Here is a 25364-nt window from a genome sequence, read left to right on the forward strand (position 1 = left end):
TAATATTTGATATTTCTGTTATTTCAAGTCCAAATACATCTAATAATTTTTTGCGTTATAAATATATTACATATACCCATATGGATCGAATTGGTTTTAATTTTGTTCAAATATCCAAAATGGTTTTAAAAGAGAAACCATTCGATATTTATAACTATCCGCATTTTATTCCTTCTAATAATTTGATTCGGTTTTGATAATTTGTGTAATATTCCAATTTTTATTATATATGAAAAGACTTATAAGAATTGATTTGACTATTTATGTTATCAAAGTGCACTTAAGAGAATTCTAGAGTTAAGCGTACTTAAAACTGGAACAATTTCACGATAGGTGGTTTACCGGAAAGTGGTCTGCAGTATCGTGTGAGTGAGGACAAAGTATGGAGAAATATCACGTGGTGATTGCAAGGATAGTAAACAAGTCTTACGAGCCTCCCGGACTAACGCACCGATCGTCAGACAATGGTAGGCCAGCGAGCCTAGAAAATAGGATGTTGGGCTCACAAGCCTAGAGAGAGGACGGTGGGTTTACTGGGAGGAATGGTTAGGGCGTTCAGAGTTAATAGACAATCCAGATGAAAAGCGGAATCAGAGTCTCATAGATTTGATAACCAGTCTGGTTTCCGGAAGGGAAAACGGAAACGGGGTTTCACAATTTGGTATAGAAAAAACGGTTGAAACATATTGGGTCTATTTGACTTTTAAAGACTTGGCCTGAAGTCAATACTTACCCTCTCAACACATACATAATTTTCTTCACTTTGGGTAAAAGTTCCTTAAAAAATATGTAAAAACAACAATCGCTGGAAGCTAAAGTGGCAAATGCTCTCTGTTGTCCTATCAAAACCATACAAGGTCTAGTTTCATCGTTATAATTTGCATACGAAACCAAGAGTGATTAAAAGAAAGGTTTGTAAGAACATATTTTGTCATAATCTTAACAAGAGATGTTCAAGAGTTTATAATGTCATCTCAAATTCAAAGATTCTGTATATCGACATTCTCTTTTTATTAGTTTTTCCATTCTTTAATCAGAAATTAAAAGGACAAACAACACAATTGTGTTGATTCATCATTAGGAAACAAAACGTCATAATTTTTTTTATTACATGACTAAAAAAGCAACTGAAAAAATTTCTAGTAAAAAATTTGTCAAAAGGCTCAAAGCTAAATTCTCTTAGGATTAAAATTTACACACAAAAACAAAAATCAAGCAAAAGTAAAACAGAGCCATTTCTTGACCGTTGGTTTATCACCGTCTTGTTTCCTCTGAGAAGTCGTCTTCGTCGAACTCCTTCCCGTCTTTTTATCTTCACCGGCTTTGCTGAATATCACCGTGAACCCATCCGCCGTCGCCGGATCATTCACATCCCATTCCCCGAATTTCGGCAACGGCCTTCCAGCGTCGTTCGATGCCATTTCCGATCAAGAAAGTAACAATGTCTCTAATCTCTTGAGAACACACAAAAAAGAAAAACAAATCTTGTTCTTCTTCTTCGATGAGTTGATGTTTTTGTTTAAAGGGTCTGGCCCACGATGCAAATTTATAATGGAGAAAATACAGATAAGTAGGATTTGTCTTTGAAATCTTCCTACGAATTGGACTCGTTTCATACACGGAAGAATATTCCATTAGCTCCTTTGTTTTTCTTTTAATGTCTTTAAAATCTTTGTGAGGTACAAAACCGTTGGCCTTTCCGCGTATCAAAGCTAATTAAAGCAAATACCATATCCATGGCTGATCTGTTTTCTTCATTAATCACACGGTAGTTTTACAATCCCTCTCATCTTTCTTTCCTTATATATATACCAAAAGACAAAGCTTTTTAAGTTTTCCTTTAATGGCGATCACAAGCTTCCCATTTCATTAGCTCTTTTCCTCAACAGATACTTTTGTACTTTTCCTGTCGAGGTTTTAGGTAAGTCCCCGAAAACAATAGTCTTTGGAGCCATGTAATGAGGCAAATGATCTCTACAGAACTCAATAATCTCCTCCGGTTTAGCACCATCAAACCCATCTTTAAGCTTCACGAACCCGCAAGGAGTCTGTCCCCAATGATTATCCGGACGTGCCACAACAGCAGCTTCAAGAACCGCTTGGTGGCTACACAAAGCTCTCTCGACCTCAACGGTGCTTATGTTCTCTCCTCCTGAGATGATCACATCTTTTAACCGATCTTTGATCTCAATGTACCCGTCCTGATGCTTCACAGCGAGATCACCACTGTGGAACCAATCTCCCTCGAAAGCCTTTTGTGTAGCCTCTAAGTCCTTGAAATATCCACTCATCACTGTGTTTCCTCTAAACATAACCTCACCCATGGTTACACCGTCGTTTGCTACAGTCTCCATTGTCACCGGATCTTTCACCTCAAGCCCTTCTAAACCCAAATGCTGCACTCCTTGTCTAGCTTTAAGCTTAGTTCTCTCCTCCAAAGAAAGACAATCCCATTCCGGTTTCCACACGCAGTGTGTCCCTGGACCGTACGTCTCTGTCAAGCCATAAAGATGAGAGACATTGAAACCTAACTCTTCCATCTTAGCAAGGATCTGAGGTAAAGGCGGTGATCCACCGGTCATAACCTCGACTCTATGAGGAAGCGGTTTATGTTCGGTCACAGGAGAGTTCACAATCATGTTTAGCACCGTTGGTGCTCCTCCCATGTGTGTCACATTGTGCATAGCAATGTTCTTGAAGATGAGCTTAGGAGTGACTTTCCTGAGACAGATGTTTGTACCTCCCTGAGCCGCTACTCCCCAAATGAGACACCATCCGTTACAATGAAACATCGGTACTGTCCATAAATAGACAGGAGAGACAGACATCTGGTGAAGAAAAACAGTAGCGAGAGAGTTGAGATAAGCTCCTCTGTGACTATACACTACGCCTTTAGGTCTCGAAGTCGTCCCTGAAGTGTAGTTTATACTGATTGGATCCCATTCGTTTCTCGGTTTGATCACCTCGAAATCGCTGTTTCCTGATTTAAGCAGAGATTCGTAATCATAATCAAACGAGTAGTTTGATGCAAAGCTTGATGATTTATCATCATCTTCATCATCATCATCATCATTAGACTGAGAGATCAAGACAAGCATTGGAGCTTTTCTAGTTCTGTCTGATTTAGCAAGAAGATCAAGAGCTCCATGTGCACGCTCAAGTAACTTAAGATCAACGAAGAGGATTCTCGCCTCCGAGTGTGCGAGCAAAACCGACAATGTCGAAGCATCGAGTCGAGTATTGAGCGGACAGAGAATTAATCCAGCCATTGGAACAGCGAAATGAAGCTCTTGCATTGCTGGAACATTCGGCGCCAAAGCTGCAACCTAAAGGATCCACATTTACCAAAAAAAACCTAACCTTTCGGATTTTTCAAATCGAAAAATCTAATCGGAGCAAGAAATTGAACAAATTTAGAGACTTACCACGTCACCGGGAGAGATTCCGAGGTGGGTCAGAGCAGAGGCGAGACGGAGACAGCGTTGATATGTTTGGAACCAATTGTGCTTGACGGAACCAAACACAACAGAGGTTTGGTCTCTGTAAACCTTGGCGGATCGCTCCAAGAACGTGATTGGGGATAAAGGGGAGAAATTGGCCGGGCAACGGATCAGACCCTCCATCGTTCTCCATGATTCCGGCTCGGAATCGTCGGAAAATCCGCCGGAATACGAGGTTGAGGAGAAGGAAGGACGGGTCAAGCACGGTCTCTGAAAACGTGGGCTGAGGATTTTCAATGCTCTTTTGGTTAACAAGAATCTCATGGTTTAACACTCTGAAATCTGAATTGCCTCTGCTTGACTTCTCGAATTCAAAGTAGAATTTGATCTGATTTTGTTGCGGGATCCAAATTAGTAGCTTTATGAAGATAAATCATGCCTCGTGATTAACGTTATTAACTTTGTAATGTGCACGATAATCTGACAGGAAAAATGCCAAGAAAATCTTGGACTTTATCCATTTTTTTTAACAAGAGTCTCGTACTAAGTTGGCAGTTCGATAGACGTTTCTTCATTGCCATAGAGTCCGACAAATCTTGCCAGTGAGTGATTTTTTCGAGATGATTTTTACCAGACAATTAAGATCTTTGAGAAAGGTTTAAAAGCTTGGGGGTTCTAAGCGAAACTCATCTCTGATTGTCTTTTCTTTACGTCCAAAATTAATCATGGCCCCAAGCACAATCTTGATTCTTGAAATACCAAATACCATAACTTTTTCTAGGATTTAATTGGTTGCATCAACAACTGCCGTTGCAAACGAGCTGCAGAAAGTATCACCAATCAGCAAGACTAATTGAAATCTATTATATTAAAACAGAAGTATATTTAGTACTTGCTTTCAAACACTCTTAATTTTTTTTTTAAGTGTTTAAAAATAATTTTAATAATTATTTATATTTAATTTCGAAATTTAGTTATTAATTTAAATATTTTTAGAATTCCTTAAATATAGGTAATTTAGATTTGATTTGATTTGATTAAAAATACTAAATTAGATATTAATTTAGATTTGATTTAAAGATTCTAATTTAAATAATTTCTATACTATTAAACATTTTTATCAAAAATATCTAGAATTTTCGAAAAAAAAATTCACATATGAAAAATAATTGTCATATTTAAAATATTAAATATTGATAATAATGTAAATGATATGATATTTATGTTGTTTATATAATATATTTACGATTATGATTTATTTACAAATTAATAATAAAATAATAGGTAAAATTCAAATGTATAATTTAAATATTAAAAATATATTTTTTAAAATTTATAGAACTAAAAATATATATAAAAAATTGGGTTAAAAATATTTTGGTAACTAATATCACTAATTTTGAATTATACATGTATATCGAAAATATATTTTTCATACAAAATCAAAACAGAAAAAATTAAAAATTATTGTATACATTATAATATGGTTTGAAAAACCAGTTGTACACTCCTTTCGTTGATTAAATTTTAGAAAATTATAATGCTAAATAATACTGTTAATACATCTCAAACTTTTAATAAATATTTATATTATACGGTAATATGAACGGAAAAATTAGAATTATATTTTTATAATAGTTCATTTTGAATTAATATTAGCAGACGGGTTAAAATTATATTTTTATAATCATAATTAATTTTAATACTATAAAAATATATATAAACACAAAATCAATATTTTCGCATATTAAAAAATATATTTATAAAAATAATTATATATAAACTCAAAAACACAAATTATATTACAAAATTTGTTAAACAATAAAAAATATTTCCGTGCGGATGCACGGGGTTAGAATCTAGTAAGTGTTTAAAACCGTAACTTAAAAAACATTTGAAATGAGTGGTTAGTGTTGGTGATATGCTCCGCAATCCGGTTCGACCCGGTACAAATCCAAATCAGCTCAATTGAATCTGGTTTACGGCAATTTGTGTTAGGATGGACCAAGCCCGACCACGCCGGCCCAACATCGAGGAAAGACCCAACAAGTTAAGTTGGTGATCAAAGGAGCTAAACCTAAGAGCCTCCTAATCCGCAGTAGTATAAATAGAGAAGATCTGGAAGGGGAGCTCCAGATCTCCGAAGGTGAATAGTAGCCAACTCATTCATCTTGTATTAGTTCCCGACTCGGGTCCAGTTGTACTCATTATCTGAATTAATAAGATTACTGAATTACCCCTTTTTAGTTGATTAACCGCATTCAACAGTTAGAAGTTAATTTGGGTGGTTAAAAATTAATTTGAAGACGTTTACAAATAGCTAAAAAATTGACCATTTGGAGCATTAACCAGGAGTTGTGGACAATGTTTTTTTCTTCTTAATTATATTTATAGTTTTGTATTGTTCTTTTTTGTAAATTTTTAATGATGCACTGTAAATTCATTTTTTTTGTGTATATGTGTGTTGTTTTTATTTTTGCATTTTGAAAGTATTATTGCAGTAATAATAATAATAATTTATGTTTACTCAAATTTATATTATGAAATTTAAACTATATATCATTGCATTATTTTAATTAAATTATAAACAAAAATCACTAATAATTTTATATAATAATACTATTCAACCACTATAATGTTATCAATCTATTATATTAAAACAGAAGCACTTTTAGTGTTTGTTTCCAAACATTCTCAAATTTTTTTTTTAAATATTATATATATAAATTTAATTTCGAAAATTAAATATTAATTAGATAACTAAAAATTTCCTTAATTATAGGTTATATCTATAGTCTATAGATATTAATTTAAATAGACTTCCTTAAATATAGGTTAGATTTAATTTAACATTTGAAATTTAAATAAGATTTTCAGAATAACACATATGATTAACAAACATCTTATTATATTTTTTAATCATATTCTATCAAACTAAAATTTCACATATTGAAAATAGATAAATATAAATATTATATAATAATTTGATGGGACAAGTTAAATTTTTTTTTATAAATGCGGATTGAGTTATCAAAACATGCAAGATGTTAGGAGAAAATAATTTCAAATTTTTAAATATTTATACTATAAAGTAATATAGACGGGTGTGTTAGAATTATGGTTTCATAATCATAGTCCTTTTTAGATTAATAAAATAAGCGAGTTAAAAATATATTTTTATAATAATGATTATTTTTTATTAATAAAATAACCGAGTTAAAATTATGTTTTTATGATCATGGTGGTCATAATAATACTGAAAAAAATTTATCTAAACACAAATTTATATCACTTATTAAAAAATTATATTTATAAAAAAAAAAATTAAATTACAAATTTTGATTAAAACAAAATTGAATCGTTTTTATTTTGCACAACCATTCAAAATATTTAAAAGTGGTCACTAATCAAATCCTTAAATATCGAATTTTGGTTAAAGATTGCATACTTTTTTCTCAAAACAATAGTCATTAGACCATAATAAATTTGACTAAGGCTCATTGGGAAGCTGTAAAATGGCATATTTATTTGTTTCACATAGTTTATATTTTGCTATTCTCATAACTTATTCGTACGACAATTTTTCATTTTGCAGATTTTATCCTGCAAAAACATTATTCCGAAGCTTTATTCGTCCATCATTCTCGATTATGCAGTGTTACTAATTGGAGCCTAATTTTTAATTTTTATTAGGTCTGCGTATTATATTTTAAGTACATTTGGTTGACAAGAAGCATTTAATATAATCTAATATTGTAAACTATAAACAACTTGGCACCATTAGTGGGTCTCTCTCTACCTTGTACAACATTCATATTCCACTTCTCCAGGAATACTATTAAGATTCAACTAAAATTATCTCTGGATTAAAATACAATTATCTGTCTAAGAGACCCTAAACACATTACGAACTTGGACTCAATTACGGCCGCGACCAGATAAGGCCAAAGGAATAATAAAACAAAATAAGGGGTTAAATGATATGATATCGTAGAACCACCATTCAAAGCGGTGAACACACTGACACAACACCAAGACTTGAAATCAAAACGAGAAACCAAACAGCAACGACCATCAGGAGCAGAATCAGAGTGAATGAAAGGACCCGCTTAGAAAAGGAAAAAAGGGCTTCTTTCTCAGTTTCTCATCATCATATCCATTAAAGTAGCCTCCTTTACCTTTCTCCGTCTCTTTCTGTCAAATCAAAAGAGTTGTGATTGATCTTCTTCGTCTTGTTCTTCTATTCCTGGAATTGTATTCTCCGGAGATGAACGGCGACGAGCGTCCCTTTGAGAATGGTTTCGATGTTTACACCAAGGGAACGCACAAGTCGGAGTTTGACCCGATTTTTCTGGATTCTGGTTCCGATCCTATTTGGGATGCTATAAGAGAAGAAGCTAAGCAAGAGGTTTCCTCTCAATTTTAACACTTTATGTGCATCATCATCGATTGTCATTCAGAAGAAAAGAGAAATGGTTTTTATGGTTTCAAGACTCCATGTTAATCCACAGTTTTCTTGTTGGTTGATGACCCTACAGAACAACAAGACTTTTATTTTTGTTGTTTAATTGTAACAGTGTCCATTAGGGTTTAGTCTTGTTTGTCTCGTTGAAAGTTTTGATTTTTAGTCAACCACTGATCATCATCACATATTGACTTTGTACAATAGTTTAGTAAACGAAATATTTGAGGTTAACTTGATGTTTTCAAGTGAGTGTTAAACATTAGAAAAGTTGTTTGGTTAAAAAGGAAGAAACTTGGAGAATAGTGCTAGTGTTATACGCTATCTTTGTAGATGTTGCGAATCTTACAATGATGAATCTTGTTGTGGTTACAGGCAGAGAAGGAGCCTATTCTGAGTAGCTTCTTGTATGCGGGCATCTTGGCACATACATGTTTAGAGCAAGCTTTAGGATTCGTCCTGGCAAACCGTCTCCAAAACCCGACCTTGTTGGCAACTCAACTCTTGGATATATTTAATGACGTTATGATGCATGACAAAGGTATTCAGAGTTCGATTCGCCATGATATTCAGGTACAACACTCATCTAATACATGTTAAAGACATGGTTTTAGTTTGTTTTTGTTATGAGCCTCAAATCAATGATTGCAGGCATTTAAAGACCGGGATCCCGCTTGTCTGTCTTATAGTTCTGCTATTTTGCACCTGAAGGTAGTAATTCTTTACTTGAGTCTTTAGAGATGAAACAGCTCTCACATGGATACGTTTTGTTCTTACAGGGCTATCATGCATTGCAAGCATACAGGGTTGCTCATAAACTGTGGAATGAAGAACGGAAACTATTAGCTCTTGCATTGCAAAGCCGAATAAGTGAGGTAGATTTGGTGATCATTGTCGTTTGGTTACTGAATTGGTTTGCATTTTTCAGCCCAATGTCTGATCTGTGCTGTGGGTTTCTCTCAGGTTTTTGGAATAGACATACATCCAGGTAAAGTTTGATGAGCCTTTATGTATAAACTCTGCAACTAGGAAGAAAATGGAGGAACTGATTGCTGGTTATACAAATTGCTTTTTTCTTGTAGCTGCAACAATTGGCGAGGGTATATTGTTAGATCATGGAACTGGAGTGGTCATAGGTGAGACTGCTGTGATAGGCAACCGTGTCTCGATCTTGCATGTAAGCATCTCTTCTCCAAACCTTTGCCTTGAAGTTACAATGCTGAGATCATGATTTTTCAGTTTTATCACGGCTGGTTATTACTGTCACAGGGTGTAACTTTAGGAGGAACTGGAAAGGAAACCGGCGATCGTCACCCAAAAATAGGCGAAGGTGCATTGCTTGGAGCTTGTGTAACTATACTTGGAAACATAAGCATAGGTCGTGGGGCAATGGTAGCTGCAGGTTCACTTGTGCTAAAGGACGTTCCTTCGCATAGGTATAAAAGTGAAAATATCTGAAAAAATCGTTCATTGAATATTTGTTTATAATGAACCATCCGTTTTGGGTTTTTGAAGTGTGGTGGCTGGAAATCCAGCGAAACTGATCAGGGTCATTGATGAGCAAGACCCGTCTCTGGCAATGAAACACGGTGAGTTTACAGATTCTTGTATTCTTCTTGCTCTGTGTTTCTGTCTCGCTCGGTTTTAGTTATTGCCTATTCGTGGATGAATATGCAGATGCTACGAAAGAGTTCTTTCGACATGTAGCTGGTGGTTACAAGTCGGCAATATCTAACGGTAACTTACAAAACTCGCAATGAACTCCCATGACATGAAAGAATATATGAAATGACTGTTCATGTGGGATCTCTGAACTTCTTAAAAACAGGACCATCAGCTTCAACAGGAGTTACAGAGAAAGGACACACTAACTGCACAACATGAGATCCCTGTATACATTTGCTTATCATCAAAAGCTAATATCTCAGCATTTTCTCAATAAGTTGTTTATTCAAAGATTTTGATCTCTGGAAGTTTTTCAGTTTATCTTCCTTAGTCTCAACGAAATGAGACTAGCATAACAGTGTAAATGACTCTTGCTTGAACATGAAATCTAGCATACGCCTAGATATTATTACTGAAAAAAAGTCCGCAGACAATTGGAATTCAAGTAACAAAAACTCAAAATCATAAGCATCAAAGCTTATAAACACTCGAAAAGATGACCCAGAAAGCAAAAAAAAGGAAGATGAAGAATTCAAGCATGCCTTGCCTGGAAATCCTTCATGAAAGCAACAAGCTTTTCGACACCAGCCAAAGGCATTGCATTGTAAATGGAAGCTCTCATCCCTCCCACTGATCTATGCCCCTTGAGCTGCACCATCTTCTCCTTAGCAGCTTCCTTGATAAACTCTGCTTCAAGTTCCGATTTCTCCAACGTGAAAGGAACATTCATCAAAGACCTCACAGACTTCTCAACGGGACACCTGAAAAACCCTCTGCTCTCATCAATGGCGTTGTAAAGCAGCTCAGCTTTCCTCTGGTTCTTCTTCTCCACTTCCTTTAATCCACCTTGCTCCAACAAATCATCGAACACGAGACCACACATGTAAATCCCGAAACACGGAGGCGTGTTATACAACGAGCTGTTCTCGTCGTGGGTCTTGTAATCAAGCATCACCGGAGTGATATCACGAGCGTTTCCGATCAAATCTTTCCTGATTATCACAATGGTGACACCGGAAGGACCAACGTTCTTCTGCGCACCGGCGTAAATCACACCGAATTTCGACACATCCACTGGCTTCGAGCAGCAATTGGAGGACATATCAGCGATTAAAACACCATTAGGGTTCTTAGGAACTGGGTAATCTTTGAATTCGACTCCATGGATAGTCTCATTGGCGCATATATGCAAATACTTGGCGTGCGGATTCTGCTCCAATCCATCAAAAGACGGGACTTTGGTGTATTTCTCGGATTTGCCTGACCAAATCACTTTCGGGTTGCAATATTTCTGCGCTTCCTTGAACGCTTTGTCTCCCCAAGATCCGGTAACAACGTAATCGACGGGATCGTCAGATTTGCAGAGGTTTAGCGGCAGAGCGGCGAATTGGGTGGTGGCGCCGCCTTGTAGGAACAAAACGGAATATTCCGGAGGGATCTCGAGGAGCTGACGGAGATCCGATTCGGCTTTTTGAATGATTGAGAGAAACTCTTTCCCACGGTGGCTCATCTCCATTACGCTCATACCAGATCCACGCCAGTTATAAAGCTCCGATTGAGCTTTGAGCAAGACATTCTCCGGTAATGCGGCTGGACCCGCCGCGAAATTGAAGACTCGCGGCTCGGATCCGACGGAGCTGGCTCGAACCTGCGTCGACGAGGAAGAGCATCTAATCGAGACGGATTTGGTTCTTGCGGTGAGGTTGACGGTGGAAGCTTTGTTGAGGTGAAGAAAGGATTGGGAAATGGATTTGGGTTTCAAGGAAGGGATCTGGGTTTGTTTTCCGACAAGGAAAGAGTTCGTTGACGCCGCCATAATCGTTGATTCTGAGAAATCTCGAAACTTTATGGCTTTTTTCCCCCAAAAGATGTGAAGAGTGTAACGAGAAAAGTATAGTGACGGCCAAAAAGACAAACAACTAAATATCTGAAAATAGTGAAGTGTGAAGATAGTTGGTTGCAGAGATGATAATAACAGGTCAAAATTTAAGACGATGAATCAAACGACGCCGTTTTTGGTAGGTATGATCCCAACCAGAACCGAATTTTGTTCCGATTCGGTATATTTTGATTTGGTTGAAGTCCGGGTTACTATAAAAATTCGGCTCGGTTCGATTTTATTTCTCACCCCTACATTCACAGAATCATGTCTAATTTGCGTTTCTCGAAATCGAACTTAAGTGAATCGGAATATTCTTTTTTTGGTCATTGGTCGAATCGGACAGTATGACTCATTTTGGTCAAATAATTCATATATGCAATGGTTTTTTTTTTTCCATTGTAAAGAAAGAGTAAATGAAGTCAAAGAATGATTGTATCCATATCATTCATCATGGACTGTATTGCTGAGAAAAGTTAATATTAAAGTGAATAAGAAAAAGAGATCAGAATCAAACTTCAGACAAATTGAACTTTTCTTCTTCTTTTCTTATGTTATTTGTGCTTAAGAGGAAACGAGGAACTATGTCAATAGAGCCTGTACAAACTACATATTGTGCTTTTGGCTTAAGGATGATCATGAGACTCAGTAGACACAAGAAAGTGTGCAGCTTCACACTTGGCTATGTACCCAAATTTGGATGTGCTGTACTTCCTATATACTCCTGTCAACTTCCCCGTCGCTGCCTTCTGATGAAGATTCACCATCTTCCTTGAACATTCTCTGCAAAACCCGCAATGACAATTAGTAAAAGACTGATCTTTTCTCAATACCCTATTGTGTTTACTGATAAAAGAATCAGCTTTATTGAAATGAGATGGAGAAAGACTTGCATGAGCTGTTCTTCAGAGTAATGAGAGTGGTATTCACATGTACTGTTCCACTGCCTGAAACCATCAAGTGTACATTGAGCAGTGTAAACAGCTGTGGCAGCTAGTAATGATGGTGGAAACCGAAGCATCTCATACTCCACAAGTGCAAGCTCGATCAAGAACGATGCCAAGATCTCACACTGTTTTTGTTTCAGTTTCACAGTTAGTTCCTATCTAATTCCAAAATTTTCAAGTTAAAATGATTCAAGAAGCTATATTGGTTTTTAACTGACCTTCTTATCTGCTTGAGCTGCCTTGAGAGATCTTTTCAAGAAAGGGTATTGTGTCGGCAACGAGACATTGAATTGCAAAGTACTCAACATTGTTTTCTCCTGCAGAGAGTAAATAGAATCAATTCATAAGAGATTTGTTTACAATATAAAGGAGACAAGATTGAGTTCTTCCAAGCCTTTACCATCTCTAGAACATCATTCCTCGTATAAGCTTTGTCTGAAATGAGTACTAAATCTTCGACAACGGGAACCGAAACCTCTTCATACTTGCAAGCTAAGAGCAAAGCCACTAACCCTACTAGCTGAAGCTTCTTTCTCATAACAGCTTTCTTGGACAAGAATCTATCTATCAGATTCACTGTGAGAAACAACGTCTCGTTCATCAGATCAAACTTGTCATGTACCTGCAATTTTACTCAAGTTTCTTTAGCCTCTATCAAATTACAAAGTACCATTCAAGAGTGATGACTGTCGAATTTCGATGTCTACCTCGATTAGCCAGTCGATTAGTATTGCTCTCATCTTCTCGTTTAAGTCGATTTGTTGCATCATATAATCTACTGGAACACAGCTAAACCTCTGCAAATTCAAAACAAGGATCGTCTTAAACAAGCTCTCAAAGACTCTTGCTCCTTGAGAGACGGATTAAACCAGACTAATTTACCTCCATTTTCCGGTAGAATGCGTAGAGATCTTGGACATATTCAACAGCTGCAAGTGAGTTCTTCGCATCTGAGACATCTATATCCAAAATTGATTCTTCCACTGTTACATCTTCCATCTCAACTTCCTCCTGTCCAATCAAAACCGAACAAGATTGAAATTCAGCATTATGCAATTCTACAATATTTTATTTGCATTCAAAGCTAAGATCTTTTATGAAGTGAATTGATTTATGTTTACCATTGGATCAGAGTCAGAGATGCTTGTGTATGGCTTCTCCAGCGACATTGGCATGGGATGGTCCAATGTAACTTCTTCTTCATCCTCAAAGAATTTACAGTCAACGAAATCGTTTGCACTTGGAACTGATTGCTTCAGCTTCTTCGTCTCCTCTTCACACAATGGCTCTTCAACACGAGATCTGCAAAGATCAAAACAATCTCAGATCTTTTCTTTCGAATCAGATATTTTCTTTCGAATCAGGTCAACACAAAACACACAAAAAGGCTCAAGCTTTATACCTTGTAACCGAGGGTCGCAGAGACTCAAGCTTCTTTTTTTGACATCCTTCTTCTTGCTTACTGATTCAAATCACCCCAAAAAAACCCATAAGCACAATCAAATCGACAATAATCAAAGACATTAAGTTGTGAGAGATTATGAGATTTTGTGAAGTTTACTTTGATAAGCTTCCTCTCTTGGTGACAACACAAGGGTAATAACCTCTTGCACTAACTAGATTCTGGTTAATCACACCCAAAACTCTTCTCTTGTTCTCTCTCTTCATCTCTTGTCCGAATTTTCTGCTTCTCGTTTCATCTAAACACAGCACACATATATCAGAATTTTTCCATTTGTAAGACCTTGAAAAACTCTCATATCACCAGAGACAAATGCGACTACCTTGAATCATCATCGTTGTAGTGGGTTTAACGGCGATTTTGTTCTCACCGGAGTTAACCATTTTTGTTCGTTTTGATTACTCCGAGAGAGAAAAAACAAAAAATAAAAACAAAGAGGCTAGAAAGAGAGCATTAAACGAAGAGAATCTTAGTCTGATACAGTCGAATATGGAGAAGGGGATGAAATAAGCAAATTGAGACAATGAAAGATGAATAAAAAAGGTGTAATTTTTAATTTTCAATTTTTTGTCTTTTAATTAAAAGAACGGCTAGGATCAGAATATGACCGTTGGATTCATGACAGAAACGATTTACTTCCAAGTCTGTATTAACGGTAACTTTGGTTCAAGGCATGTGGCTTATTCGTCTCTTCTTTATTTTTCAAAAAAAAAATATTATTCTTTTTTTTTCTATTGGGTGGCTTCGACTTTTACAGACAAAATTGTGCGCTCCATAGGCGCGGCTCTAACAAACTTTTGAGTTTAAAATATGGTTGATTATTTTAAAAATCTAAGTATTATTAACAATCAATATGCTTAAGGTTATTTAATATCCGTATTTACAGAGCTAATCATATGCTCTTTCAGTCTAATTTCAGAGAAAAATTCGTAGGAGACAAAGACCAGATTCCGTACCGAGAATTATGCTGGCCCGTGAGAGTTCTTTCCATTTGAAGTAATTTCTTGGTCAATAATATATTTTAATATTCCATTTATACTAGCCAAAAATTAATTTCAAAAAAAATTGGGGAAGCTGTAAAATTAAAATAACAAAATAAACAATGTTTTTGTAACAAAGGACTGTTGAACCGGAACTAAAAATGTTTTGATGTTTCAAGTAAAAGCATTATTGAAAATGTTTGTCTAAGTCATATTGGATCTGCATTCGACAAGGTTACTATGTTGGAAAAGAAGTTTCTGTTATAAACAAATGGACTTCTAGTAACCGGCCCATTAACCATCAGGTTAATGTCTTATGGCCCATTAGAGTTTCTGATATATTAGTTATGTAATGTATATATACATTGTTTGTGAAAATAATAAAAAAAAAGAGTTTTTCTCTTAATACGTTATCAGTACGAAGCTCAACTTCAAACGATCATATCTCTCAAAATACAAGGAGTTAGAAGGCGATCTACATATCATTTTGAAGCCCTGGAAGAGAAGAATCTAGTGGTGAAAACCGCTCCTCAATCCGACACCAGACGCGCCCTCAAGACTCAAAACAATCGGCGCTGTCCCACCTTAGCGGGTGATTCTTTCCAAGCGGTGGTTCCTCCATTGTAGCAGCTGTTCGTCCTTCCTTCTGGCCATCATTTTCAGGAGTTTCCAGTAGATATCTGTGGTCTTTAGCTCCCAGATCATAAGCCGGTCAGAAATCCATTTGGCGAAAAGGTATTATCTAAAACTATAGATCCTAATGTTTTGTTCAAACCCTATACCGATCGGTCCTAGCATCATCTAAACCAAACACTAAAATTCCTTGCAAACCGAAACCTAAATCTTTGCAAAACCCTAGATCTAAAAACGTTTTGGTTTGTCTATCGTTAAACCGAGATCGATCGGTTTAAATCCTAAACCGATCGGTTATTTATCTTAGATCCGATCCTTGAAAACCCTAAAACCGGTCAATGCAAGCTCCTAAATCCTAAACCAATCGACCCCTTAAACTCTAAACCAATCGATCCACCTAAACCGTTTATAAACCGATAAATTCTAATCCTAAATCGATAGGGTTTAAGTTTAAACCGATCGGTTTTTCCTAATAAAAATTAAACCCTAGCAAATCCGTTTAGTTTAATCCCTTAACCGATTAATAACCCTAATAACCGGTTTCCAAAATTAAATCTAATTTAACCGGTTTTGTTGTTTAATCGATCAATCCGATCGGTTTAAGCTTAATCGGTTAATTTCAAATTAGTTTCCAAAAAAAAAAAAAAAATTAATTTCAAATAAGTTTATCTATTAGAGCTAAATTTGGAAACCCTAGTAAACCGGCTAGGTTATAAACCCTAAGGTTCGATTTTAGAGTTCCCTTATATAGCAAGTTTCCTAAAATAGCAAGTTTCCTGAAATGGAAAGTTTTCCCAAGAATACCTTAAATCCCTTATTCCAATGATCATAGTATCATACTATTGATTATTTAACATAAATTATTATATGTTTCAGATGTCAAACATTCAGAAGGTCGAATATGAGGCACTCACTGTCTCCGGAGATAACTACCTCAAATGGGCCCTTGACACCAAGATCTACCTCAACTCAAAAAGTCTGGGTGAATGCATCCAAGATCCCAACACCGCGACTCAAACAGAACGGTACTCAGTGATATTTATTATCCGCCATCACCTCGCTGAGTCTCTCAAGCAACAATACCTCACTCTTGAGGATCCACTCGAACTTTGGGTGGCACTGAAAAAGCGATATGACCATCAGAAAACGGTCATACTGCCCCAAGCCAAGTTCGACTGGAAGAACCTACGGTTCGAAGATTTCAAATCCGTCGAAGAATTCAATTCCGAACTCTTTCGGATAGTTGCACTCATAAGACTATGTGGCGAGGAGGTCACTGATAAGGATATGCTAGAGAAAACATTCTCTACTTTTGGCACTCCCAATGTTGTTCTCCAACAACAATACCGTGCCATGAATCATAGCACCTATGAGGATTTGATATCTTGCTTACTGCTTGCTGAGAAGAACAATCAGCTTCTGTTGAGGAACAGTGCCATGCGGCCTCCAGGATCAGCCCCATTGCCAGAAGGAACCAGAAAAGAGTCCAACTTCGTCCAACGTAACAGATCCTCAGATCGTGGACGTGGACGTGGAAATGGACATGGACTGCACGGCAGAGGATGCGGTAGACCGAACCAAGATAACCGACCTAACCTCAGTTTTGGTCGGGGTAAGGGTCGTGGTATCAACAAACCGTCCCAAAGAGGCAGTTCATCTAGACCAACTCCTTGCTCAAGATGCGGAATGACTAATCATTGGGTCAAGATCTGCCGTACTCCCAAATGTCTTGCTGAGCTCTACCAGAAGTATGGGAAAGATAATCATGAGGCTAACCTGGTTCATCAAGTCAATGAAGATGACTCAAAGGATGATAAGATTGATGGCATGGATTATGAGCTCTCCGACCTCCTTGATTGATCTCAAAAATCTGAATTTGTTTTTCATTACTCCTTAAACTTTTATCTTTTGTTTTTGGGATTTATTGTCTTTACTTTGGATTTTTAAGACCTTTTGCTTTTACATTTTTATTTATGGAGTAATGTTTTATTTACATCTCATTTTTGCATGTTATTGAATTATAATTCTTGTTTAATGAAGATATGCAAGACAATATGGATATCATTGTGGATAGTGGATCGAGCCACACCATTCTAAAAGACAAGAATTACTTCATAAATTTAGTAATCAAAACCGCAAACATTAGCACTATAGCGGGTAGTTCGAGCCTAATAGAGGGCCATGGCCAAGCTAATGTGTTGTTATCAAATGGCACATATCTAGACATCTCTGATGCCTTATACTCACCCAGTTCTAAGAGAAACCTATTGAGTTTCAAAGACATAAGATTGAATGGTTTCCATATCGAAACTCAGGATGAAGGGAACAAAGAGTTTTTAATTATCACTAAAATGATAAATGGCCATAAACAAGTTTTTGAAACTATACCCGCCGTATCTACTGGCATTTACCATGCTAAAGTCAGTATGATTGAGGCTAATGCTGCTATCAAAGCACGGTTTTTAGATTACACTATTTGGCATGATCGCCTGGGTCATCCCGGTGCGAACATGATGCGTAAATTAGTCCAGAATTCTAAAGGGCACAGCCTTAAACCAAATGGTATTTTCCCTCAGCACCTCAAGTGCACAGCTTGCTCACAAGGGAAACTGATTACCCGACCTTCACCAGTCAAAGTGTCTAAAGAGACCTTGAACTTTCTGGAAAGAATCCAAGGAGACATATGTGGACCAATTCACCCACCTTGTGGGACATTCAGATATTTCATGGTCCTCATTGACGCATCGACCCGCTGGTCGCAACCACAGAGGACTAAAATGAATATTGTATGTCCAGGGGGTAAGTGTTGAACATCCCGTTCCACATGTCCATACACAAAATGGATTAGCTGAATCCTTCATTAAACGAATTCAATGGGTTGCTAGACCATTACTCATGAGGTCACAACTCCCGGTCTCAGCTTGGGGACACGCAGTCTTACATGCCGCTGAACTAATACGCATAGCTGAATCCTTCATTAAACGAATTCAATGGGTTGCTAGACCATTACTCATGAGGTCACAACTCCCGGTCTCAGCTTGGGGACACGCAGTCTTACATGCCGCTGAACTAATACGCATACGACCATCTAGTGAGCACAAATATTCACCATCCCAATTGCTAACGGGTCATGAGCCAGACGTCTCCCATATTAAAACATTTGGGTGTTCAGTCTATGTACCCATTGCACCACCACAGAGGACTAAAATGGGACCTCAAAGGAGGATGGGAATATATGTTGGTTTTGATTCTCCCACCATCATAAAATATCTCGAGCCAACTACAGGAGATCTGTTTAAAGCCAGATATGCAGATTGCCGATTTGATGAATCGGTATATCCTAGATTAGGTGGTGAGACAGACAAGCTGGTAAAAGAACTTTCATGGAATCAAACATCCACACAATGGCAAGATCCTCGGACTCTAGAATGTGATTCAGAGGTCCAAAGAATTATACATTTACAAAAGCTAGCTAATCAATTGCCAGATTCCTTTGCTGACCCGAACAAAGTTACCAAATCGTACATACCAGCTTGTAATGCACCAGTACGAATAGATGTCCCCTCAGGGAAAAGTCAAGTTGCTACAGAGTCTGACGCACGTAAGAAACGTGGCAGACCACCAGGTTCCAAAGATAAGAATCCCCGGAAATCAAAGAAAGGTGCAATGATTGAAACCGGGATTCAAGAGAACACGGATACAGCCTCAGCTGATACTTACCCTATCGAACCATCTCAAGAGGTTTGGGACGCCAAAACTCAAGGTTCTGAAGGGATTGATAATAATGAGATCTCAATCAATTATATCATATTCGGTTCTCTATGGAACAGAAAAGATGTCGACATCAATGAAACTTTTGCATACAAGGTAGCACTTGAGATTGCGCACACGCAAGAGGATCTAGAACCCACGTCTATAATTGAGTGCACTCGTAGATCAGATTGGCTGAAATGGAAAGTAGCCATAAACGTGGAGTTGAATAGTTTAAAGAAACGGAATGTGTTTGGTCCGATCTTAAGGACACCATTCGATGTTAAACCAGTGGGAAACAAATGGGTCTTTGTGCGTAAAAGAAACGAACTCGGCGAAGTCGTTAGATACAAGGCACGCCTTGTAGCACAAGGATTCTCACAGAGACCCGGAATCGATTATGAGGAGACTTATTCTCCAGTGGTGGATGCAACTACATTTCGATTCCTCATAAGTCTGGCCATAAGAGAAAACTTAGATTTGCGGTTAATGGATGTTGTAACCGCATATCTTTATGGACCACTGGACAGTGAAATCTATATGAGATTACCAGATGGTATTGAGCTCAAAGATAAGCATGCATCTCGTGATAAACACTGCATTAGGTTGAACAAATCCTTATATGGACTGAAACAAAGCGGACGTATGTGGTATAACCGGTTAAGCGAATATCTCATCAGAGAAGGCTACGAAAACGATCCGATCAGTCCATGCATCTTCATCAGAAAATATCAAAACAAAGGATTTGTAATCATAGCAGTATACGTGGATGACTTGAACATCCTCGGAACATCTGGTGAAATCGCCCAAACAGTTGAATGCTTAAAAGCAGAGTTTGAAATGAAAGACCTAGGCAAAACTAAATTCTGTTTGGGATTACAACTTGAGTACGTCAATGACGGAATCCTTGTGCATCAATTGGCATACACTGAAAAGGTACTCAAGATATTCAATATGGACCAGGCCCACCCATTGACCAGCCCAATGGTTGTGAGGAGCCTTGGATTGGATAGTGATCCATTCGGTCCAAAGAAGGACGATGAAGAAATCCTCGGTCCTGAAATGCCATACCTCAGTGCCATAGGAGCATTAATGTACTTGGCTAGTCACACTAGACCAGACATCTGCTTTGCCGTGAGCCTCTTAGCTCGCTTTAGTTCGTGTCCAACTCAAAGGCACTGGAACGGTATTAAGCACATCCTTATATACCTTCAAGGTACTAAGGACTTGGGATTATTTTATTCTAACCATAACAAGGATGGTCTAGTTGGTTTTGCTGATGCAGGATATTTGTCAGATCCGCACTGTGCCCGGTCTCAAATCGGTTATGTTTTCACGCATGGAGGAACAGCCATATCTTGGAGATCCACGAAGCAGACTATTGCCGCTACCTCATCCAACCATGCGGAAATCTTGGCCATTCACGAAGCTAGTAGAGAGTGTGTTTGGTTGCGGTCCATGACTCAGCATATCCGATCAGATTGTGGTATGGGCGAAGATAAGGAGCCTACGGTGATGTATGAAGACAATGCAGCTTGTATCGCTCAACTCAAGGACGGCTACATCAAAAGTGACCGGACGAAGCATATTCTGCCCAAATTCTTCTTCACTCATGAGCTACAGAAGGATGGTCAGGTCAAGGTTCAGCAAGTCCGATCAAGCAAAAATTCAGCCGATCTATTCACTAAATCATTACCGACTTCTACACTCCGGAAGCTCATTCATCAGATAGGAATGCGTAGACTTAGAGATCTACAGTGATGCCTAAACCAGGGGGAGTAATGCGTGTTGTACTCTTTTTCCTTCACCATGGTTTTTCCCACTGGGTTTTCCTGGTAAGGTTTTAATGAGGCAACGTTCCCCAGCGCATTATAGAGATCCCGGTTTTGTGACAGGCACGGTTACCTTGTCCAAGGGGGAGTGTTATAAACAAATGGACTTCTAGTAACCGGCCCATTAACCATCAGGTTAATATCTCATGGCCCATTAGGGTTTCTGATACATTAGTTATGTAATGTATATATACACTGCTTGTAGAAATAATTAAAAAAAAGATTTTCCCTTAATAGTTTCAGTTTTTTTTCGAAATTTTACCAAGTTCTAGAAAGTTACCGAAAAGAGGTATTGAAACATACTCCAACTAAGAGTTATTATAATTTACAGCTATCAAAGAATTAATCATTTTACCATAAGCATAGAATTAGGAATAGTCAAATGTTTACGAAAATCTAGGCATAACGGGCAATGCCAGAGAATGAAGCCGTGAACATGGGGGAGCCTTCTTATCTTCTTGCTCAAATTAATTACTTAATTAATTAGAACTTCACTAAAGTATTATATGCTTAAAAAGTCACTGTTATCGTAAGCCAAAAGCATCTTATATCTTCTTTTATATATATATATATATATATATACTAATAAAAGTTGAAGCTAAATGCTTCTAAGAGTGTCCACATAAGATTTAAGAAATCAATTTAATTGGTCTACATTAACATTTAAAAATTTAAAAATTTAAAAATAAGAAAAATTTACAAATTGTAATATTATTGCTAAAAAAAGAAATTAAGAATGTATCCACATAGGATTTAAAAAAATTAATTTTATTGGTCCACATCAACATTCAAAATTAAGAAAATTTACAAATTGTAATATTATTGCTGAAAAAGGAAATTAAAAAAGTTTATTGGTCTTATAAAAAAATTTATTGGTCCACCTCAACATTGAAAATTGAAAAATTTCCAAATTCTATTATTGTTTTTAAAATTATTAAAGTAAAAAAAATTATATATAAAATTGATATTAATAATAAAAAACTAAACTAAACAATATTAAAATAGGAAATTTTAAATATAAATTAGATATATACACACATATTTAGAGACTCTTATATGAACATCCAATTTTTTGTCACATAATTATAATAATTTCTAAGTTTTTTTTTCTGTGTGTGCAACCATGTAAAATGAACTAAGACAAAATATAAAGTAAGGTTTCACTAAAAAATTAGTTATTATAACGTAAAAGAACTAACTTGACTAAACTATATGTTTAACTATTAGCTAAATTACAAACAATATAATGAAAGAAGATATAAATAAAGTCACTACAAGAACAAACTTGACTAAACTATATGTTTAATTATTAGCTAAATTATAAAGAATATAATGAAAAAATATATAAACAAAGACACTATAAGCCGCTTTAATATTGAAAAAGATATCATAAAATCTCCAAAGCTTGGCCACCAAATTTGAAAACAATGATAAATTTCAAGCAATCCGAGAAATATGTCAAGTGATTGATACTCGACACTTTTGAAAAACCAAACACTGAAAATAGAGAAAAAAACATAGCGGAGGAGACTGAGGTATCTGAGGAATTTTTTTGAAATAACATAGCATCTAAATGGGTTTTAACAACCCAACATGAACCACAAAAGTAACAATTAGCTGACCAAGCAGCATCTGAATACATTCGATAAGCCTCATAATAAAGAGGAGAGACTAAAATCACTTGCCCCAATGATTTAAATAAGTGAATGTATAATATTTTATTATCATGTTAATACTATGTTTAAAAAGTAACATTTGATTAAGTTGTAAAAATTTTAGTTGGTTTTGGTATATTAACTTATAAGTGTTTGACTAAATAATATATTTTTGAAATATGATATACTGTATATAGATTCAAAACGAAACCGTTAAAATATCACAATGTACATAAAAATTATTAGATCAACACTATAATATTTTAATATATTATTAAAACACTAATATATAAAATTTATATATTAATAAATATAACTAATTGCATATTATTTTTATTAACAAAATACCTACGCGTAGCGTGGGTGCAAAATCTAATTATAAAAATAAAAGAGGGTACAAACAATGTCATGCCAAAAAAAAAAAAACAATGTCATGCCATTATCAATCGCACACTATATATATCATTGTTAGTTTTGTTCAAAAAGAAATGTGTGGTTCAGTTGTGTGATTCAATTGGTTTGGTTCGTTCCTTGATGTACGTATTAGGCTAATTAAATTACTATGGCCTAGGCCCAAAAATCCTAAGGCCTGCTAGGTTTGTATTCTCATTTTTTCTCATGCTTTTAATTGAAAAAAACCTTTGATAAACAAAGAAAACGAAAAAAAAAAACAAAGAAAAGGAAAGAAATGGACCAAACTTAGCTATACCTTATATTGGTCGTTCGGATATAATCCCTTTTCGGATGTGCTTATGTATATAATATATTGGTTTAGGGTAGTTTATGTATCTCCTCGCGGCTGCAGTACAAGACAATTGACATTAAATATTGTCAAAAATTTTTTGTAACCATGAAAATTTAGGAAAATTCTTGGGTTCACCTCTAAGGGTGAATTCATTCATTCACCCCTTTTCATTTTAACCAATTAGAATCTGCTATGTAATATTATGTTTAAAGAAAAAATAAAAAAATAAAATTAAAAGATTAAATATTTAATCAAATATTTTGATAATATATATATATATATAATGTATATAAAGATTAGAATTAGGATTTAGTTTTTATTTTAATTTTTTAAGGTTTTGTAGATTGTGATTTAGAATATAAAAATTAGAATTTAGGATTTAAAAATTAGAATTTAAAGATTAGGATTTAAATTCCAAAAATAAAACGAATAATTATATATATATATTCAATAAATATAAATAAAATTTAATATTATGCTTGGGTTCACTATTTCTAATTTAGGTTTTAGTTTTTCTTTATTTAAAATTCCAAAAATAAAACAAATAATTATATAAAAAACTTAAAAAAAAAACTAATTCTACATAAACTTCAATATTATGCTTGGGGTTCACTATTTTCAAATTAGGATTTAGTTTTTTTTCATTAAAAAATTAATTTAATATTATGTTTGGGTTCACTATTTCTAATTTAGGGTTTAGTTTTTTTTTTTTAAATTTCGAAAATAAAACAAATAATTATATAAAAATATATTTTTATTAAAAATAATTCTACATAAACTTTAAAATTATGTTTGGGTTCAATATTTCCAAATTAGACTTTAGTTTTATTTTGTTTAAAAAAATATTTAAAATATATTATTTTGGTAAGTTACTTTAATTGATTTTATTATATGGCAGATTCTCATTGGCTAAAATGAGAGGGGGTGAATAAATGAATTCACCCCTAGGGGTGAACCCAAGAATTGTCCGAAAATTTATTCTGTTGCGCATTCCAAGTGTGCAACGCATATCTATTATATTAAAACAAAAGCATTTTTAGCATTTGCTTCAAACACTCTCAAAGTTTTTTTTTTTAAAACAATTTTAAAATTATTCTAATTTATTGCAATATTTTTTTTAAACATATTTTCTTTTATATAAAAATTTAATTCCGAAACTAGATATTAATTTAGTAACTAAAAATTTCCTTAAATATAGGTTATATTTAATTTAAAATTCAAACTATTTTTTTCTAATAACATTAATTTTAAAAATAAATATTAATTTAAAATACTTTAGATTTCCTTAAATATAGGTCAGATATAATTTAACATTTGAAATCTAAATAATATTTTCAGGACAACAAATATGATTAATGAATACCTTATCGTACTTTTTTAATCATATTCAATCAGACTAAAAATTTACATATTGAAAACAATAAATATTATTATTATATGATAATTTGATGGAGCGGGTTATGTTATTTTATAATTGTGGACCAAACTTTTTTAAATATTTTTAAAAACTATTAAAGATAAAGAAATTATATATAAATTTTTTGTTAATAATAAAAAACAAAAATAAATAATATTAAATAGAAAATTTTAAATTTAAATTAGATGTATAGACACATATTTAGAGATTCTTACATTGATATCCAAATTTTTGTTACATAATTATAATAATTTTTAAGTTTTTTCTGTGTTTACAACCATTCCAAATTATAAAAAAACAAAAAAAAATAGAGTTAGATTTCACAAAAAAATAAGTCATTACAACGTAAAATAACCAACTTGGCTAAACTATAATTTTAACTATTAGCTAAATTACAAAGAATATAATGAAACGAGATATAAACAAAGCCATTACAAGCTGCTTTAATATCGAAAAAGAGACTGAAAAATAAGTTCAGCCACCGAATTTGAGAAGAA

General features: G+C 35.1%; 6 protein-coding genes across 7 annotated transcripts; 2 read left to right on the forward strand and 4 right to left on the reverse strand.

The window, feature by feature from the left end:
• Positions 1-1128: 1128 nt before the first annotated feature.
• LOC18026259 (RPM1-interacting protein 4) lies at positions 1129-1519 on the reverse strand. Its single transcript, XM_006409208.2, has one exon. It carries the CDS (start codon positions 1419-1421, stop codon positions 1212-1214), a length of 210 nt encoding a protein of 69 aa, XP_006409271.1. The 5' UTR covers positions 1422-1519; the 3' UTR covers positions 1129-1211.
• A 124-nt stretch (positions 1520-1643) lies between these two features.
• Positions 1644-3934, reverse strand: LOC18026260 (probable acyl-activating enzyme 2). Its single transcript, XM_006409209.2, has 2 exons — positions 3426-3934; positions 1644-3326 (listed from the first exon to the last, which is right to left on the reverse strand). The coding sequence occupies exons 1-2, from the start codon at positions 3762-3764 to the stop codon at positions 1851-1853; spliced, it is 1815 nt and encodes a 604-aa protein (XP_006409272.1). The 5' UTR covers positions 3765-3934; the 3' UTR covers positions 1644-1850.
• A 3523-nt stretch (positions 3935-7457) lies between these two features.
• On the forward strand, positions 7458-9991 carry LOC18026261 (serine acetyltransferase 2). Of its 2 annotated transcripts, XM_024160685.1 has the most exons (11): positions 7458-7604; positions 7708-7848; positions 8278-8475; positions 8554-8613; positions 8682-8777; positions 8866-8890; positions 8985-9079; positions 9172-9338; positions 9418-9491; positions 9580-9639; positions 9731-9991. In XM_024160685.1, the coding sequence occupies exons 2-11, from the start codon at positions 7708-7710 to the stop codon at positions 9784-9786; spliced, it is 972 nt and encodes a 323-aa protein (XP_024016453.1). In that variant the 5' UTR covers positions 7458-7604; the 3' UTR covers positions 9787-9991. The 2 variants fall into 2 exon arrangements, with proteins under 2 accessions (XP_024016453.1, XP_006409273.1); XM_006409210.2 differs by having other exon boundaries at positions 7458-7848.
• Positions 9943-11486, reverse strand: LOC18026262 (phosphoserine aminotransferase 2, chloroplastic). The gene has a single exon (XM_006409211.2). The coding sequence runs from the start codon at positions 11381-11383 to the stop codon at positions 10100-10102; it is 1284 nt and encodes a 427-aa protein (XP_006409274.1). The 5' UTR covers positions 11384-11486; the 3' UTR covers positions 9943-10099.
• Positions 11487-11975: 489 nt separating this feature from the next.
• On the reverse strand, positions 11976-14332 carry LOC18026263 (cyclin-B2-1). Its single transcript, XM_006409212.2, has 10 exons — positions 14178-14332; positions 13955-14093; positions 13796-13855; positions 13515-13695; positions 13276-13404; positions 13101-13190; positions 12794-13015; positions 12612-12710; positions 12340-12518; positions 11976-12229 (listed from the first exon to the last, which is right to left on the reverse strand). The coding sequence occupies exons 1-10, from the start codon at positions 14236-14238 to the stop codon at positions 12073-12075; spliced, it is 1317 nt and encodes a 438-aa protein (XP_006409275.1). The 5' UTR covers positions 14239-14332; the 3' UTR covers positions 11976-12072.
• Positions 14333-16344: 2012 nt separating this feature from the next.
• LOC112089930 lies at positions 16345-17328 on the forward strand. The gene is made up of 2 exons (XM_024160797.1): positions 16345-16797; positions 16876-17328. Exons 1-2 carry the CDS (start codon positions 16345-16347, stop codon positions 17326-17328), a joined length of 906 nt encoding a protein of 301 aa, XP_024016565.1.
• The last annotated feature ends 8036 nt before the right edge of the window (positions 17329-25364 follow it).

Source organism: Eutrema salsugineum, unplaced genomic scaffold (assembly GCF_000478725.1).
Source record: "Eutrema salsugineum unplaced genomic scaffold, Eutsalg1_0 scaffold_11, whole genome shotgun sequence".
In the NCBI taxonomy this organism is placed as follows: domain Eukaryota; kingdom Viridiplantae; phylum Streptophyta; class Magnoliopsida; order Brassicales; family Brassicaceae; genus Eutrema; species Eutrema salsugineum.